Source organism: Mustela erminea, chromosome 1 (assembly GCF_009829155.1).
Source record: "Mustela erminea isolate mMusErm1 chromosome 1, mMusErm1.Pri, whole genome shotgun sequence".
Lineage (NCBI taxonomy): Eukaryota > Metazoa > Chordata > Mammalia > Carnivora > Mustelidae > Mustela > Mustela erminea.
The window spans coordinates 210,107,228-210,126,906 of record NC_045614.1 but is presented as its reverse complement, the minus strand read 5'-3'; the positions used below and the strand labels follow the sequence as shown (position 1 = coordinate 210,126,906).

Sequence of the window (19,679 nt, the reverse complement as noted above, 5' to 3'; positions counted from 1 at the left end):
GGATAAAGAGAAAGTGAAGTGCCTTAACAATCCTACAAAGCACATCTTAACTGATCCTCAGATCCTATATCAAGTAGTAGTTGCTTCAAGACCAATCTCCCTGTTTGGAGATCTGTTTTCTTAAAGGAAAAAAAAAAAAAAAATGGGGTGGGAGCAGGCAACTGAGAACCAGGATGATCATGTCAGAATGAAACATTCTGGAAAGCTGTCCATGACAAGCCCCTTGCCTCTGCCCACACAAGCTACTCCTGAGCAGGAACTGAGAAAAACAACAACAACAACAACAAAAGAAACTTATTTTTACTTTTCATAACATGCCTATCCTCAGAGAATGGAGTAATTAGGTACCTAGCGAGATTTTCCCTTAATAAAGGAGGGCAGGCACCTGGGTGGCTCAGGCAGTGAAGCCTCAGTCCTGCTTTGGGTTCCCTGCTCAGCGAGGATCCTGCTTCTCCCTCTGCCTCTGCCCCTCCCCCTACTTGTGCTTTCTCTCTCCCTCTCTCCCCGCCGCCCCCCCCAACAAATAGGTAAATAAAAGCTTAAAAAAAAATAAAAAGAGGCAGGGATGGAATGGGCAAGGGGATTGTTTCTGGGAGCTGAGCAGATAGAACAAGAATGCACAATTATACAATGCTTATTTCAAGCCAGGTGCTTTTCTAAGTGCTTTACATAATCAAATTCTTGAATCCCCATAACAACCTTGTGGGGTAGGTACTACCTTTATCCCCGCTTTATCCATAAGCAACAAAGGCACAGAAAGGTTACGTAGCTTGCCTAAGGTCACCCTGCAAGAAAGCAGCAGAACCAGAATTTGATCCCACTGGCTCTAATGTCCACAGTATATACTACCTTGTGTAGGCAGCCACCCATTCAAACCTTCTTCAGGTTCCAAGCCTGTGCTCCACATAGAGCATAGAAAATGGATCTCACACAGTCAAGGGAAGAGGTAAAACATGCATCACGTGAAGGGACCTTCAACAGAGGGACAGCCAACCCAGACTAGGGTTGCCAAAGGCGCCGCAGAGGAGACGATGCCCATGCTGAATGTAGACCCACAGCAGACAACCAGGCAGGAGGCAAGGAGTGGGGTGAGGGGGGAAGAAACTTGACTCAGGCAGAGGGTACAGCACCTGTGCAATTTCCAGGCAGGCAAGAATGTGGCTCTCACAAGGAATGATAGCTAGTTCAATAGGCCGGCATGGTGGTACCATGGGTGAGAAAGTCAGGCAGTTGGGGGGGAAACCCAAGCAATACCGCAGAGGCCAGAAGGCCATCGTGAGTGGTCTGTGGCCTGGCTAAGGAGCGTGGCCTCATCTTAAAGTCTACAAGGAACAACTGGAGAATTTTACTTTCAGAAGTAAAGTGATCAAATCTCATTTCCCAGCTCACTGGCTATCACCAAAGGCCTAGACTGGAGAGCTGAGAAATGGAAGCAGGAAGAAGAGGAAGATGTTACGTATTCCAAAATTATAACAAGAAACTGCAAAGACATGCTGGGAGCAGGTGGCCCTGAGATGGAGGAAGGGGGAATTGCTCACATCAAGGGCAGATCTACACACAGCAGCCCTGTGTTCAGCTCCATCCCCCGCTCCCAGTTCGCTTTCCCATCCCTGCAGACGTCCAGCTCCCAGGGGCCTTCCTAGGGGCTATGCCCTTAGATTATATCCCAACACCTAACCTTGAAATGCTCCAGGGTCTTCAGAAATGCTCAGAACAGCACCTTCCTGAACCAGTGAAGAAACGCATGCCCTCTCTTCCCTAACCCCTTTGCCCCCCAAGCAATTCTTGAAATTCTGAAGTTAATCACTTTGGAAATATTTCTCTTTTTGCTTATTAGAATTTGCTTACATTCCCATCAAGGAGCTTTAGGTCCTAACTGGCTTCTATAAGCCTGAAAGTATTTTGAAAGGATTACAATTCAACATGCAATGCACATTCTTGACCTTATTATTTGCTGCTTTCCTGGTCCGGCCGAAGGTCCTCAGAAAGGGCTTTTTTTTTTTTTTTTTTAAACAAAGATCTCCGTTTGTGAGCTACCGCTGGACCTTGTCCTTTACCTTTGATGTCTTGTAGAAAGGCCTCTTTAAATGCAAAAGTTCCTCAGTGGTGTCCTACAAATTCTTCAATAAAATCATTGCTTTCTTCCCATTTGTAGCAGGGTTGAAATATGACTTAAAAGCAGATGAGGTTCAAGTCACCAGCATCTTGTTTTCTTCCAAAATACATGTTAAAAGCCTCAACAAATATTATAATATTTAAATAAATTTCCACTTGCATTCTAAATACCAAGGAGGGATACTTTTCGGGAGCTGAAAACACTGGCCAGCTCTGGGCCTCGAAAGTTGAGTCCCGGGGAGACTTCTCACATTACAACCTGTTCGCATTTTTTTTTTTCACTTCAAGTGAAATCCCTTGGCATGAATTGCTTTGAACATTAATAGGGCATATCACTTTTTTTTAAATTGATTCTTCAATAATCTCCAGACTAGAAGGACCAGTTAGGATTTTCAGAAAAAAAGACAGTGGGATGCTGGACCCGCAGCCCCACTACCTCCTACCACCCCTATCCAACTTCTTGTTCCCAAACCATCCTGTGTCCCCAAAACGTTCCTGAGACTCTCCATGACCCCCAGGCCGTCCCGCCTCCCTCCCGTGAACAGAAGCGACAATCCGGACAGCTGGACCGCTTAGATTCGACTTACCTTCACGAAGAGGGTGATGTCGTGCTCCTGCCTCGGGGCCCCCTCCTCTGACGTCTCGCCATCCTCTCCGCCATTCACCGGCTCCGTCTCCTCCCGGCCCTCGACGCTGCCCTCCTCCGCCAGGTGGTTGCTGAGCTCGGCCTCCGGCTCCGCGGCCCGCGTTGGCGCGGCCGCCTCTGCCCGCGCGCTGCTGCTGCTGTCTGGGGGCTCCTCCTCCGCCCCGGCTGCGACCGGCTCCACTGGTACCTCCGGGCCGCGCTCTCGCCTCTCCTCCTCGGCCTCCTCCATTTCCTCTTGGGGTTCACCCTGGTCCCCATCCTCGACAGCTTCCGCCCTCGAGTCCCCGGGGGCCACGTCCTCCGACTCCTCTGTCCCCGTCGCCCCCGCCTCGTCGGCTGCGGCGCGCGCCGCTGCACCCCCAGGCTCCTCTGCAAGCTCCCCGGGGCCGCACCCCCCAATCTCCGCCGCCGCGGCCTCGGTGGGCTCGACCTGGGGCTGGGAGCTGAGATCGCCTCCGTCCCGGGGTTCACCCTCGGCCCCGAGCGCCCCTCCCGCCTGCCCCGCGGCTTCCATACTGGCCCCCTGCGCCCCCGGCGTGCAGCCTCCGGGTTCCTCTGGCCCTTGCTCCGCTTTCTCCTTTGCCCCAGGGACCTCGGTCTCCCCGGGATCCCCCTGAATCTCCCTCGAAGCCTCGCCCTGCGTGCCGCGGCCGGAGCTCGCCTCCTCCTGCTCTGCGCCGCTCGCCTCCTCTCTCTGGGGGACCTCGGCGCACCCCGGGGCGCCCTCCTCGGCCTCCGCCTCGCCCTGCGCGGCCCTCGCGCCTGGAGTCTCGGCCCCGGGGCCACCGTCCGCGCCCGGCTCCGGCTCGCTCGCGCGCGCTCCGTCCGGATCGGTGCCTTCTGCTTGGTTCACCGCGACCGTCGCTGCTGCGCCCGCCCCCTCGCCCCTCGGCGCCTCCGCGGCGCCCTCGCTGGCCTCCTCCCGCTCCGCCCTCCCGCCCGCGGCCCCCGGCTCGCCAGGTTTCTCTGCCAGAGGCACCGGGGCCTCAAGCGGTCCCTGGGGACCTGGGGGGGCCCCCTCCAGCTCCGCGGCCTCGGCCATGGCCGCCGATCCCTGTCCTCCCCTGGAGACCCTTCCTTGACACTGCTGATGGAGCAAGCGGCCCTGGACAAGGAGCTCCGCGCCGGGGGGCCACTGCGCCCGCTCCTAGAGGACGCCCGGCTCCGGGCTCGCGGGGCGCAGGCGGGGCGGAGCTCTGGAACTGCGGGGTTAAAATGGGGCTCGACCCCAAGACACCGCGCCTCTCCTCGCGGTTTAAGCTCTCTGGTATCTTCCTCCACCTCCACCGTAACTGCGGGTCCACGTCTGCTTCCCACCCAGACTCTAATTCTGACCCAGGGTCCCTGGAGGCGCTGGCCACCGAGGAGCAGAGCGCGGCTGGGGAAGACCTCTTCGCTCCCGCGCCCTTTGAAATGCCTGCCCTGCAGTCCTGGGGCTGACCAGAAGTCATCAGTGCCAACTCCATCCCCCTGGGGCTTGGGCGGGGTTTGCACCCCATCCTCTCCCCCTGTTCGGGTGGCCTGGGAGCCTGGCCAATGACAGCCTTTCTCACGGCCCTTGTGGATCTCAGTGAAAAGATTCTGGTTCTATTGGCAGCTTGGGTGTTTTCTGTAACAGCATCAAGTTCCAGAGGCATTTGGATCACACCCCCGCCAACACCCCACGCTGGACACCCAAATACCTAATCTCCACTTTCCCCCAGGCACCCAAGCGTTCAGCTTCTCAGCTGGTACCTAATGCAGATGTCCAGGTCCTACCTCAATGTCCAAGAGCAAGGGAGGTAAATCCTGGAAGAGAGGTGAAGGGGAGGCCACCTACCAATTTTTGCAAGCCCTTCCTGAGAGGTTTCTCTGCCCCATATAGAAGCAAAAGGAGTCTTACTGCTCTGACCAGAGATGGGTTCTGTTGAGCACAAGGGTCCCCTCCTCAAGGTATGACAAGAATGGGGGCCTTGCACTGGGGAGAGGTTAGATCCTTCATCTCCCTGTTTCCTCAAGACTCTAACAATTTATGTTTCAAATTCTAGATTTTTCTAAACCCATGGCCAGTGCTTTACCTTGTGACGTGTTAGCTTGGGGAGGTGGGGGTAAAGAGGAGAAAATACAAGATTTGAAGAAGGGGAGCTGTGGCATTCACTGGGTTAGGAACCTCCCAAAATCCCATACTGGACACCTTTTCCCCAAGAAAAGGAAGTTCTGATGAAAATTGTGTAGTAATGGGGCGCCTGGGTGGCTCAGTCGGTTAAGCCCCTGCCTTCGGCTCAGGTCATGATCCCAGGGTCCTAGGATCGAGTGCCGCATCGGGCTCCTGGCTCTGTGGGGAGCCTGCTTCTCTCTCTCTGCCTCTGCCTGCCACTCTGCCAGCACTTGCTCTCTCTCTCTGACAAATAAATAAATAAATAAAAGAAAATTATGTAGTAAGTTTATTATGAGCTAGGCTGAATCGTGTGGGTTACAGAGAGGAGCCTGCTGCTCCAGATGGCCAGTCTAAATGTGATAGAGTAGGGAGCCCAACTCAAGACTGATTTGAGTTTGTCGGGCTCTTGGCGGCCTTGACACTTCCCTGAGACACCTTATTCTATCACATCCACAGAGGGCTCTGCCATCCCTAAAAGATCAGGTGGTATCTTTGATATGGTTTAGAGTCATCCATTTAGCCAATCATCGGGATGTCTCCTTCTATACTCATTGTCCTTGACCGATGGGTAACAAGACAGGAGCCCAATGTCACCTAGATTCATGCTACCTTTCTCCAAGGCTGTGCCCTGTTGGGAAAGGAAGGGGCCGAAGCTTCATCACCACAAAGCACGGCACTCACACATATGAGCTAGACAGAAATATCAGACACAGATGCTGCCTTGCAAAACCTCTGGTCACCGGGAAAATCCTGCAGCATTTGCAAGGCAAGACGGCGATCAGCCTTATTTCTTAAGGAAGGACAAAGCCAGCACCATCAGCCCCAGACAGCAAACACAGTCCAGGACAATGCAAAGCCCGTGAGGCCTGATGTGTTTCAGAAAACAGAATTCTTAGAAACGGAAAGTTGGCTGAGAGTTTCTAGTATATATTATGTCACACGGCTCACCACCCCGTGATCAGACGCATTGTTATTTCTGCAGTGGTACCAGTGAACACTCATATTAGATGGGATACATAAAAACCACATATAGCTTCGGGGATCCCAGTTCAAGTTCACCACCAAATGAGTTCTGGTCAGTCTGGCTTTGCTTCCAGAAGAGGTCCCCCCGAAAAGCTTGCAGTTTTCAGTTTTTTGGATTTCGGGATGTATACATGCATTGTGGTCCTGTGACCTACTGCAGGGCTCTGGGTTTATTTGCTCTCCGTGGAAACCTCCGAGATTAGTTACATCTATACATTTCTTCTTAATAACAAACCAACTGTCTCCAATGCTCTATCATCACAAAGAACCAAATCAAAGGCTCATACATATGTGAATTAACAGTATTTCATGAGCCTTAACTCAGGCAAAGTTAATAGAAACACCCTCCTTATAGGAAGGTTGGCATCTCTGAAAAAACTCCTTTTGAATCAAGCCCAGAGTTGATTAACCCATGAATGCAAACTCACCACAGCTGACTGGCTGGCTGAAGGCTAGTCCCGGGTAGTGTCCTTGTTGAAAAACAGCCCTAGTGAAGTCTATTCCATCCTAGCAACCGATCCTACATATCCTACAAGGCTGTTTTATTCTATAGGATTAGGATTTATTTTTATATACTTTTTGCATTCATTTACTCATGTTGATATTGGCTTTAAAAATAACACAAGGCCATCTGTAGAATGTAGACTCTTCCGTATTTTACTCATAGTCTTAATAAACAATTGTTAAATGTTTACATCACATAATTCTACAAATTTCTTTAAGTTTCTATAATTAAGTGAATATATTATTTTTATTTTTTAAATATTTTATTTATTTATTTCACAGAGAGAGAGAGAGATCACAAGTAGGCAGAGAGGCAGGCAGAGAGAGAGGGGAAGCAGGCTCCCTGCTGAGCAGAGAGTCGATGTGAGGCTCAATCCCAGGACCCTGAGACCATGACCTGAGCTGAAGGCAGATGCCTAACCCACTGAGCCACCGAGGTGCCCCTATATTATTTTTAAATGAATACAGTGTTCAAGCTAAAAGTTGAGAAGACAGAGAATAGCAGAGCTCTTTACAATTTTTCTGTAATCCCGTTACTCATAATAAACACTTTTTTCATTTTGAGAGAGAGACTGTTCTAGACACTGGGCATATAGCAAGGAGCAAAACTGAGAGGTCCCTTTCCTTTGCAGGGCTTTGGGATGGAACAAAATTAAATAAGCAAGCAATTAAGCCAGACATCTGTGGATAATGTTGGGCTTTATACAGACATACACTCTTATACTCACACATGCACATTCTGAAAACCTTAATTTCTTTTGTTCACACACCTCATCCAACCTGCCAATAAATCCTATTATCTTCCCTTTTTAAAACTTATCCAGAATCCAACCTCTTCTCTCTACCCCCATTGCTGCCCTACTGGACCAAACCACCATCACCTCCCAACTGGTCCTCCTGGTTTTCTTGCTTTTCCAAAGTCTGTTCGCCACCCCAAAGCCAGATGACCCCCTCAAAATCACCAGTCTGCCAGACCACTTTTATGCTGGATTCACCCTCTTAGCAATATACAATACGATATTGCAGAACGTATACACCTTGCATCACTGAAACTCTGTGTCCTTGACTGTCATCTCCCTATTTCCCCCTCCCTTCCCCCAGCCTTTGGTAACCACCATTCTACTCTCTGTTTACAAGAGTCGGACTATTTAGATTCCACATGTAAGTGAGGTCACGCAGTATTTGCCTTTCTGCATCTGGCTTCTCTCTCTCTTTCTTTCTTTTTTTTTTTTTAAAGATTATATTTATTTGACAGAAAGACACAGTGAGAGAGGGAACACAAGTAGAGGAGTGGGAGAGGGAGAAGCAGGCTTCCCACTGAGCAGGGAGCCCGATGCGGGGCTCCATCCCAGGACCCTGGGATCATGACCTGAGCCGAAGGCAGTCCCTTAACCAACTGAGCCACCCAGGCACTCCCTGGCTTATTTCATTTAACAGAATGTCCTGTAGGTTTATCCCTGTTGTCACAAATGTCAGGTTTCCCATCTTTTTAAAGACTGAATAGTATTCCATTGTGTGTTTATACCACATTTCCTTTTTCCTGTTCATCCATCAAAGGATATATACATTGTTTCCATATCCTGACTATTGTGAGGGTGGATAAGCACCCTATTTGAAAGCTCAATTCCTACTCTCTATCAGCCTTCTCGGCCTTATTTTTCCCATAGCACTTATCTCCGTATTACATATAATGTATTCTGCTTCTTTATTATCCATTTCCTTGACCCCCCACTCCCCAACCAGGATGCTGTTGCATGAAGACTGTGGGTTTTCTTTGTCTCTGCCTAGAACAGGACTGGGCACATTGTACTGGAAGCCTGATACCTCTCGAGTAATGAATACATGTATGCTTTCAAATACATATGTATCAACTAGAACCAGTTTTCAAAAATACTTACCTCAGTTGGTTTTATACTTCAGGGGACAAGCTAATGTCACAGAAATACTGTTCACAGAAATTCTTATCTACTGACTGTGGTGAATACTTCAGCAAATGCTTTTAATTATTAGCAAAGGTCAAATCAGTTCATACACAGAAACACAAAAGGAAATACCAAAGAAACAGAATTGTGAAGGTCAAGGTGATGGTGCTTAGAGGTTTGCACATGGTTAACTCAGCAGCCAGCACTAGATTAGCTATTTAAATACCAAGGAGGGTTAGACAGAGGTGACAGATTCAAGGCTGGGAGGCAAGAGGCTAATGTACAGGTAATTAAGTAGCTCTTAGTACTTACGGAGTTTACCTACCACATATTATGAGGAATCTCGAGGCAGGATAACTCGGGATTAATGAGGAAAAACTCAAGGGCTCGTAACTAAACAATGTAAAGATTTGTCATTTTGCTATTTTTCCAGAATGAATAGATTCACTTCCATAGAGATCTCTTTCTCTAGCAGGTGTGTCTTCCTTTCAAAACGACCCTTGGGATTTTGATGTGTGTATAACATTCAGATCACAGGATGCGTTATGACCAAACAGAAGTCCCCCCTTGCACTGATTTCTCTTCAACAACTGTTCCTCTTCACCTTATAGTGGCCCCAAACCTGCCTTAATTTCCCTGGATTTACCCAGTCAAATATAAAGGCATATTTCACTTAAAAGAAGGTTATCACTGGGGTGGCTATCTGGGCAGTTGGAAGATCGTGCAACTGTTGATCTCAGGGCTGTGAGTTCAAGGCCAATATTACTTAAAAAAATTGAATCTCAAAAGAAGGAGGAGAAGAGGAAGGAGGGGGAGAAGAAGAGGACAAAGAAGAAGATGTAGAAGGAGGAGAAGGAAAAGGGAGAAGGGGAGGGGAAGGGGAGGAGAAGAAGCAGAGGAAGAGAAAGAGGAGGAAGAGGAAGAAGAAAAAAAGAAGAAGGAGCTGGAGGAGGAGGAGGAGGAGGAGGAGGAGGCTACTGCTGAAGAATCAGCCTGAACCAGAAGACAGTGACTGAAGCACAGATACACCATCTTGAAAGTCAATAAGGATATTACACAAATGAATACGGATGATGCCATGGTGAAATTGGTGGCTTCTTTGGTCACATTGTTGGCTGATTTAATTCGCACTTTAACCGTGGGATCTTGACTAAGTTTTTCATCTAGAACAGAAGATGTTGTAATAGGACCATGGCCCTTGTAAGGGCCATATAAGAGAATGTGCTCAGCACAGCACTTGTTGACATTGTGACCTCATTGTTAGTATCGTCCCAAAGGATACATCTTGACAGAACAGCATATTGAAGTGTTGGAAAAACCACAACACTTGATCCCACTTAGCCAGTGACAGTCATGGGTTATTCTGTTGACTCGGGAACGTAATCATAAAAGCAACCCCTGTCACTCATAAACGTGTCTTAGTTTGGACAATGAATCATATGGTCACCCTACCATGAACTCACATAGTTAGTGAGGATTTTTTTCTGGTTTTTTTTCCACATGATCTTGCACTGTTCTCAACATAAACAAGATTTGGAACAAATACCTGTTGGATGAGAGAAGAGATTTTTTTTTTTTTACAAACCAGAGGGGGAGAAGGAGATGAAAGAGGAGGAGAGAAGCCTCCAAAATTGTATTACAAATCTCTTGCTGAAAGCCTTTCTGGAAAGACAGCCTACAGTCTGGAAGGGAAAACATGAAGTTGTGTTGCAGGCCTCATGGTCAGTCCAAGGAGAAGGGTAGGGATGGAGGGGTGTGGACCCCTGGGCCAAGCTGACTCCTGGGCCCCCAAGGCAGCAGTTTCAGCCTCTTATTCTCACAGCACCATACCTTACCTTCCAACCCCAGGAGTAGCAGTAACAATCCTGCTGCAGATAAAACAGTACTAAAACTCAAGACTGACAGTCCGTTTGAAACCTTCCAGTTCCATCTATAAAGGTTTTTTCTAAGCATTTTGGCATTTTTCTCAAACCGTCCAGTGTTCTGTTTCTGTTCTCTACATGTTGTAGAAATTCACTTTTCTTTTAACTCTAAACTCCCCAAGTTTTCTTTCTCCTCCCTCCCATCCTTCAGAACCCTAAAATCTACAGCAATGGATGGAGGTGTGTGTGAACCCTGGGCTTCAAATAGCAGCAATTATGCCCCTCGTGGGGCACCTGGTCATGTCTGGACTCACTTTGGGGTTGTTGTGATTGGAGACTCTACTGACTTCTAGTGAGTAGAAGCCAGGATGCTGCTAAACTTCCTCCCATGCACAGGGCATCCTCCACCACCAAGAATTAACCAGCCCATATTGTCAATCGTTGGGTGATAAGGAGACCAGCCTCCCTCCTGCCCCCTGATTGTAGCATTTTCCAAAGAAATTGCCTTAATATAGTGTATCAACTCTACCAAGAGCTCAGGGGAAGTAGGTGAGGGGGTGCTGTGTTGTGTCGGAGGGTTGCTCACTCTTCAAACATCTCCTTACAGATTACAAATGAATCCTGATGAGAAGCTCTTTGAAAGGAGAGAGTGATTATGAGAAGTCTAGGCTCAACTCCTAATTCTGCTGCTAACTGGCTGTGTTGTATTGTGCAAGCCACTTCTTGGTAATAAACCTACCGCGCTAGGATCCTCTGAACTTTGGAAACGATAATGTGTAAAGCATTTTGTAAACTTGGATGTTTCTGCACGATCACCAAGTGGTATTGATTTGCCTTTGGGTGGTGGTCCAAGGGCTGGCCCAATTGTTTTTCACTGTCCAGATATTGGAATGGACCTCTTCTATAACACAAGACATTTATCTAAAATATTAACCCCTTGTTATTTGTCAAAAAGCCAGCTTTTGTGGCCCTGGGCATCCACTGACACATAAGGACTTAGAAAATTCAATTTCCTAAATTTCCTTTCCTTATAGGAAACATTGGGAAAAAAGTTATCTGTCAGAATGGAAAAAGATGGAGGTAAAGAGAAAAGGTGATCCTAGAGCATACCTTGTACCCACACATCCAAAAAATACCTGCTGCTGGGAGTCAAGTAAGCTCTGAGTAGCCAGGTAAAGCACAAGCTGACCATTGTGACCACAAAAACAAAAACAAAACAAAAAACCTTTTGTTTTTATCATTTTGCCTAACTACAGGTTCATGAAAAAGTAAGCACCACATCACAAAATTAAGTTATCCTCTCTATGATATAGTCATGAAAATTTTAGAAAAAAACATTTCTGTTCTACTCACAGCATTGAGAAGACCAACCCATCCATCCATCCATCATCCATCCATCCATCCAACCATCCATCCATCATCCATCCATCTGTCCATCTATCCATCATCCATCCATCCATCCACCCATCCATCTGTCCGTCCATCCATCATCCTTCCATCCATCCATCCATCATCCATCCATCCATCCATTCATCATCCATCCATCTGTCCATCTATCCATCATCCATCCATCCATCCACCCATCCATCTGTCCGTCCATCCATCATCCTTCCATCCATCCATCCATCATCCATCCAACCATCCATCCATCATCCATCCATCTGTCCATCTATCCATCATCCATCCATCCATCGACCCATCCATCTGTCCGTCCATCCATCATCCATCCATCCATCCATCCATCATCCATCCATCCATCCATTCATCATCCATCCATCTGTCCATCTATCCATCATCCATCCATCCATCCACCCATCCATCTGTCCATCCATCCATCATCCTTCCATCCATCCATCCATCATCCATCCAACCATCCATCCATCATCCATCCATCTGTCCATCTATCCATCATCCATCCATCCATCGACCCATCCATCTGTCCGTCCATCCATCATCCTTCCATCCACCCATCCATCTGTCCGTCCATCCATCATCCTTCCATCCATCCATCCATCATCCATCCATCCATCCATCCATCCATCCATCATCCTTCCATCCATCCATCCATCCATCATCCATCATCCATCCATCCATCATCCATCCATCCATCCATCCATCCATCATCCTTCCATCCATCCATCCATCCATCATCCATCATCCATCCATTCATCATCCATCCATCTGTCCATCCAACCATCCATCATACCACAAACTTTTTCTGAGGACTTTCTTGTGGCACAGACTCAGATAGTGCTGGAGAAATAAGCACAAATGGAACAAAGGTCCCTCTCTGTTTTGGAAAAACCTTCCTACAGCTGTAAACCTGCAATGTTCAAACTGGCTCATTGCTGGCATTTGACACCATGCTTTATCAATAACTCTGATTACACATTTGTTTATTTTGAAGATCTTTAACCACATTCTATGAATTCAAATACGCCAAGGCCATGCTTTGTGGAAATATTTTTGCTGCTTATATTTTGAAACACATTTCTTAAAAACTTGGAGACAAATGTTTGAAATGTATTTTTGCTCATTTATTCAACACACTTAGGATGAAATCATTTAGCTCATGACTTTTACACCTCCAAATCTTACTAAGATTTGAGCTTTCCTTTTGAATGTGGTTGAGTTTAATCTGATTGGACCAGAAAGAGATAAAGGCTGTGAAGGCTACCTGGGCATCAGCTCTGTGGGCACACTCTCCCAGGAGGTGTTTGGGTGTGATCGGGAAAGTGGTGAATTCAGTGACCTTGGGAAGTCCTTTTCACTTAATGGTACATCACCTGAATGAGGACCTTGAATCAGATGATTGTAGGGTTCCTTCAGCACTCCAATTCTGTAATCTATGATCTAACATCTCACCTATGTGGAAATCACTAATCAGAGCGGAACAAAGCTCAGAATCAGGAAGCAGGAGCAGAAAAGGTCTCCCAGAGCCAAAAACAATACAACTGAGTTTACCTCTCACAGCGTGAGTGTTTTCCCCAAGGGTGAGCAACTGAGCTCTCATTCTGAGCCCATGACTCTATCCTAAATTCAGTCTAACCCATTTTCTAGTGTCTTGATCCAGAACCCATTAGAAAGAGCAAAAAAAGGAAGCTGTAACAGTCATCTTCATGAAAATAAAATGCTTAAATTAAAAGCAAAAGAATGCTTACAGTTTTAAGTTTTAGTTAGCAATGAGGTTTACTTCCTTATTTCAAATGAACAAAGCAAAGGACTTACTGATTGAAAGAAAGAAAGGAGGAACCCAAGGAAGGGGAGGAAGGAATAGGGAGGGAGGAAGGAAGGAAAGAAAGGAAGGAAGAGCCCTATGTGCCTGGTACACAGTACAGAGTAATGAGCCAAAATCTCAAAAGCAGACTGGTTGTTGAGCATGCTGGGGAAAAACAATATGGATATTTGGTTATATTTTATTTTATTTATATATGAAATGTCACAGTATTATTGGAACCAAACCCCGTATGTAAATATTTTGGGTACAGTGATTCACTATAATAAAATTATGTATAAGCACTTATTATGTAATTATCCATCTTGCAGAGAAAGCATTATAGTACCAATTAGACATTTAATTAGAAATTTACATGGCACCGTAATTTCTTCCCTTTATACTTCCTTTATGACATTCTAAATTAGGTTTAAAATTCTTCCATAATTCTAGTGCAGGTATGGTTATCAACAGTAAGATCAAAGACCTTAAAGATTGTTCTGTCTAGTTCCGTCTTCTAAATAGATTGTTATGCATTCTGCCACTAGATAGAGCATTTTTTATACATGATATGTGATTTCAAATTATTTAATAATCTCAACAATCCTGAGAGGTGGTCACTGTCCTGGAGTAGAAAAGAGAATGCCTCAGAGTGAAATGACAGGGACTTGAACTGGATTAAATTATGAGTTGTGAATTTCACTCTTTAATATGATTTTTTTGTGTGAAATATTTCCTCTGAGGATAACTTGATCACTTTCAGGCCCTTGTACAAAAAAAAAAAAAAAACAATCATGGTAATCATCCCTGGCGATCATGGAATAAGATGCTGTGCTTTACTTTTCTCGCCAGCTTTGTTGCGATCTAATTGGCATATCATATTGTGTGATATTTAAGATGTCCGACATGAAGATTTGATACACATACATATGGCGAAATGATCACCACCACAAGGTTAATTAACATCTCCACCACCTCACATAATTACCATTTTTTGGTGTAGCAAACAACACTTAAGACCTACTCTCTTAGCAACTTTCAAGTATTCTTCAAGTGTATTTTCAAGTATATTTCATTTCAGTCTTGTTAACGGTAATCACCCAGCTGTACGTTAGCTCCGCAGAACTTACTGATCTCATCACTGAAAGTTTGTACCCTGTGATCAGTGTCTCCCCATTGCCCCACCCCCAGCCTCAGAAAGCACCATGTATTCTCTCTGAGTTCAGCTTTTGCACATTCTACATACCAGTGAGGTTGTACCCTGCCTTAATGTGGAGCTCTATTTTGGGAACCTGCTTCCTTCTCCGTGCAGGCGGCTAACTTCGGGCCACAGCCTCCATCTTACAGGCTCGCCATGAAGGCTGCTGCCCAAATCCCACTCCTATCCCTGCCAGCCTTCTGAACACAGCTGCTAAATCTCATTCTCTTTTCTCTTGTATCTTTCTTCTTGAAAAAAGGGCCAATTAGTGGCCCAGATCTGATGTCCGTCCTGTTCTTTAGCTTGTAGACAATTGCCACACCAGAAGCAGGGATGAGAGGCACAGTGCCTTCTACAGACCCTGTCCTGAAGCCCTAAAACCCATCAAATATTCTGGAAAGATCCCAATGCCAAAGGTGCTCTTGGCAGAGTTAAGGTCTCATGGCACCTGGTACTCTTAACAAGTCTGAAAGCAGCAGGTAGGGCTCTGAGGAGCCCTGGAAGCAGGTGCAGAGTCCTGGCTTCCTTCTTGCCTGCTGTCTTACTTGGGGCAAGCTACTAACCCCTACATGTCTTGGTCTTCCCTTCCGTGGCATGGGTCCTTCCACTAAGGGTGTTAGGAGTCAATCTCTACAAAGTATAGGCAATCCTCATTATTTGAGGATTCATATGCTTCATAAAACTTTTTTCTCCATTTGTGTACATTTGCAACCCCATTTATACTTGTCAATATTTGTAAACCCAGAAATCAAGAGAGTCCAAGATACTTGACTGGCCCTTTCTCTGCTAAGACAGGGATGGCAACTTTCTCGCCAAGAAAAAAAAAAAGAAATACATCCTTACCATCCAGCTGGAAGATTCCTTCTGGAGGGCTCCTGACTCCATTTCGAAATGGAAGCCAGCTTTTCTTAAAAACCCATTTCATGTTTAAGTCCCTAGTTTCACAGATGATACTCATGGCATTTATTAACATACAGGATTGTCTTTAAACAAAATTTCCAAAATAAGCCAAGGGCAGACCAGCCCTACCTTCTTCTTCTTTTACTTGCACTGGCTTTCTGGGTGTCTTTGAACAAGTTTCCCAACCTTAGCACTGGGAAGTGATCCCTTATAAGTTTCCTGCATTTATAAGTTTATTTGGGACCAAACAAGAAGTCCGAAGTCCGTGGAACTGTGGACATAACAAAGATAAGGCATCAGCATCAGACCTTCAGTGCTCCAACCCCAGCTGTGCATCACAATGACAGGGGTGCCGGGGGCATGTGTCAGAATGAAATGCCTGCTAGCCCGGTCTCCAGAAATGAGGCCTTGGTGTCTGCAGGAATGTCTCACGTTCTTCCAGGTTGGGGAAGACCATCCTGAGCAAAACGCATGTACACCTTCATGTGAGCTTGAGTCAATGAACTACCAGGACAAAGAGCATTTACACATTTAAGCCCCTAACTCTATTTGGGAAATAAAAGCTTCGCACCCATGAACGTGTGAAGGCACCCAAGAGAGAGTAAGAAACTATTTTCCAGGTGGAAGGTCTTTGACTGTTCCTAAGTTAACCCACTGGGGATCTTTGATGAAAGAGTAAAAGGAAGGTACACATTGGCGATATGGATGTTTATAGTGAGGGAGTGAGTGAGAACCTTGGGGGATGTGAAAGCAATGTAGACATATGGCAGTCAGAGGGGGAGGGAATTCTAGATTGTTTGGAAGAGTGAGACAAAGCCTGAACCACTAAATTTCAAAACAACCCTATTTGGAGAAGATTTTCTATCTTTGGGATAAAATTATTCTTCCTTGTAAATTTCAGTGGTTTGTAAGGCATTATCGGTCTCCATGTCTCTGGTGCCCTTATGTGCATTACATCTGAAAAAATCCAGTTGGGTGAGTGCGGGAGCATTCGATATATACAAAACTTGAAAGCTGTTTTATAAGCCTGTCTTTACACCAGGAAGTTGAATTTTCCCAGAATCATACTGGCTCGTGTTTCATTAGAAACTCAGAGCTCACAAAACACAGGTTACAGGTTGTATTTTTCTACCTCTGGTTAACCGATTCTTGCCTTTTTTTTTTTTTTTTTCTTCTGCTTTAAGTGTGCATACACTGCTGTTAATTCAGGCAGCAGGTCTCCCAGGTCGAGATAAAGAGACATTTCACCTCCCTGAGGACTTTGAGGGCTTTGTTCCAGTTTTCTTTCATGGGATGTGAAGGCATAATGGTTACACTGCTGTAAGCCCAGCAGTTTCTAACATTGCAGAAGCAACTCGGGACAAGGCACCTCTCTGAAATACGCACTCACTTATCAGTCAGCTCCTGGGAGTCAGCAGAGGGAAAGACCTGGGTGAATTCTGTCTCTGAGAATATGGAAGTCCAAAAAAAAAAAAAAAATTGATCTTCCATCCCCTTTTCATGTTGTAGCAAAAGAAAATGAGCTAGCTAGATGTTCTAATTACAACAAGGCACCGTAATCAAAGTCCCCAAAAGGCAGTGGATAGAATTTGGGGCGTTCCTGGGGAAAAATCATATTTTTATATTCACAAAACTCGAATTTGGCAATTCCTCCAGGGATGAATGTAAGGAGCAAACTATTGCAATAATTGTAGCCATGGCTTTATCCCCAGTAAGAATCAGAGAGATTTTTGCATCTCATTCCAGAGGCGAGTTAACTTGAAGTGTCGTTTGTGCTTATCACTACATGGAAATTACATAAACTCTGGAATTTATGTAATGGGTTTGTAAAGAAATGCATACACTTTCAAAAGTGAAGGTAGTGATGCTTGGGTTACACATGTAAACCACGAGACTGACCCAGGAAACAAGGACCTACAGCTTCATGGCATCGGAGATGTTTCCTTCGGAACCAGGGCTAAGGTTGGGCACTGGGTTAGGAGGTTGGTGATATCAAAGACATACAGGACCAAAAAATGCCGGAAAATTGATACATCGCTTCTTGAGGGCATGAGGTCATTCTTGGCCCCAGAAAGTATCACTGGATACACCTGCTGTTTTAGCAGGACTAACACCCTCCCTCTCCGCCTCACCCTGCATTCTCCCCCTTAGCTTGCTCACACTCCTCCCAAAAAACCTTCTATGAATCAGCTTTTTCTCCTGGTAGGAGCCGTCTCTCTGCTCCTGAGCTCCAAAACACAGGCAGTCACACTAATGCCTAACACACCATGAGCGTGGACCATCTCCTTTCAACTTTGGAGACCTCCATGAGGTACCTGAAATGACTATCCCATTTTAAAGATGAGCAGGTTGGGATTCAAAGGTGTCAAATACCCTTGGTAAGTGGCAGAACCAGGAGCCTGGGCTCTCAGGCAACCTGGATGAGAAGAAAACTCCTACATCCTGCCATACTTAGTCTCCAGTCACCCAAGGGCACCTAGTGCCAATGTCAGGCATGTGTTTGCGTGGGTCTGCCTACCTGCCTGCTTGATTTAATTGTTTAAACAACCAAATTAACTCAACGGCTGACAAATAACCTGGTGATTTCCATTGCACTTAAACCTCAGGAGCTTAAATAATCAGTAAAGGTCAGTGTGAGCTCATGAACACAGGCTCAGGAATCAAGAAACATTCCTGTTCTTGGCTTCTCCAGTCATGATGACCTTGTTCTAAAGTTCAAAGTCATTTCCCTTCTAGATTTTAAAACTTAGTCTTGATGCCGCCCAGACCAGGTTATTTCTCTATAACTCCAGACCTGTGAATGCAAACAGAAAATGATGGATGGAAAATTCTTGTTTTCATTTTCTATGCAATGGGCATAGGTTGGAGAGCTAGAAATGCCTCCGAGGCAGGTTTAAATTTTTCCATTTTATCCAAATGCTTGAGAATAGGAAGAAAGCTTTGTGGTTTTATGTAATAGGCAGTCTCCTCTTTTCCAGTAGTTGTGTTGACCAGCCAGAAGGTAGAAATGTGAAATGTATTTTTCCAATGAAATGATGTGATGAGTGGAAAGTAAGTTTCTAGAGAAGCTTCCTCATGGAGTCCTGGAGAGAAAAAGCCAAAGAAGGAGGGGAAGGAAGAAAGGGAATTCCATTCTCCTTTCCCAAATCAAAATTAACCTACCACAAAATCTGATAAAATGAATGAGTTTCTAGAATCTTCCCACACTGTCCTGCACTTTTCTCCAAGGTCCCAACATCATTCTTGGGAAGTCCAGGCTCTTGGTTTTCTCTTACGCCATAAGGACTCCCAGCCCACCCTGTCTCCCTTTCCCTCTTGATCTCAATCCCTTACCATCCCCCTCAAACCTCAAGTCTTACCCTCTTAGCCTGGGTAAGTTCTATCAAACATTAGGAACCACTAACAGCAAACTCATAGTGTTGGCTGAATGCCAAGCACTGTTTTGAGCACATCACATATATTAATTCACGCAATTCTTACAATCATCTTCCAGGTAAATGCTGTTATGACTGCTCCATGCTAAAGATAAAGAGACTGAAACAGAGAGGGTAAGTGATTTGCCCAAGGGCACCCAGTTGCAAAGCAGCAGAGCCCAGTTACAGACCCAGACAGCCTGGCTCCAGAGTCTGTGAACTTAATCCTGTGAACTTGACCCTTCCTATTATTTGGGAAGCATGTGCGTCATGCCAGGACTGTCCAGTGTGGGTGTCCTTTGAGCTCTGAGACCTGCGCCATGCCAATCACTGTGCTGGGGCTGGGGCTGGGGACACAGGGGTGGCCAGGACACATGGCCCACACCCAGATGGAGCATTCCTTACAAGACAGACGAAATAAATGTTCCGTTAGGATCATGGAGGAGGGGTGCCCAACCCTGACCTGGGGCTGGGTAGGTGTGGAATGAAGCTTGGTCAGGCCTATGGGGACACCTGAAAGATAAATTGAAATACAGCTGGTCAAAAAATAAATAAATAAATAAAGCTAGGAGATAGCATTCCAGACAGAGGAGTGAGCCTGGGGAAACCCAGAACAAGAAGTACAGAGAGAGTGGAGCTACGCATGGATGGGCCGGTCAGGTGACCGGCAGAGAGCCCTGCAGAGGTCGGTATGGTCAGGCAGTGAAGGGCCCTTTGGAAAGTCTGGGCTTTATTCAAAGAGCAT

The 19,679-nt window shown here is 46.0% G+C and overlaps 1 protein-coding gene across 2 annotated transcripts in view; it reads right to left on the bottom strand.

The window, feature by feature from the left end:
• Positions 1-4,201, bottom strand: part of CLIC6 (chloride intracellular channel 6) — a 45,152-nt gene extending 40,951 nt beyond the window's left edge. For both annotated transcript variants that reach the window (XM_032354363.1, XM_032354373.1), the window contains exon 1: positions 2,703-4,201. In XM_032354363.1, the coding sequence (XP_032210254.1) occupies positions 2,703-3,803 (1,101 nt within the window). In that variant the 5' untranslated portion in view covers positions 3,804-4,201. The remainder of the gene's footprint in view (positions 1-2,702) is intronic.
• Positions 4,202-19,679: the final 15,478 nt, after the last annotated feature.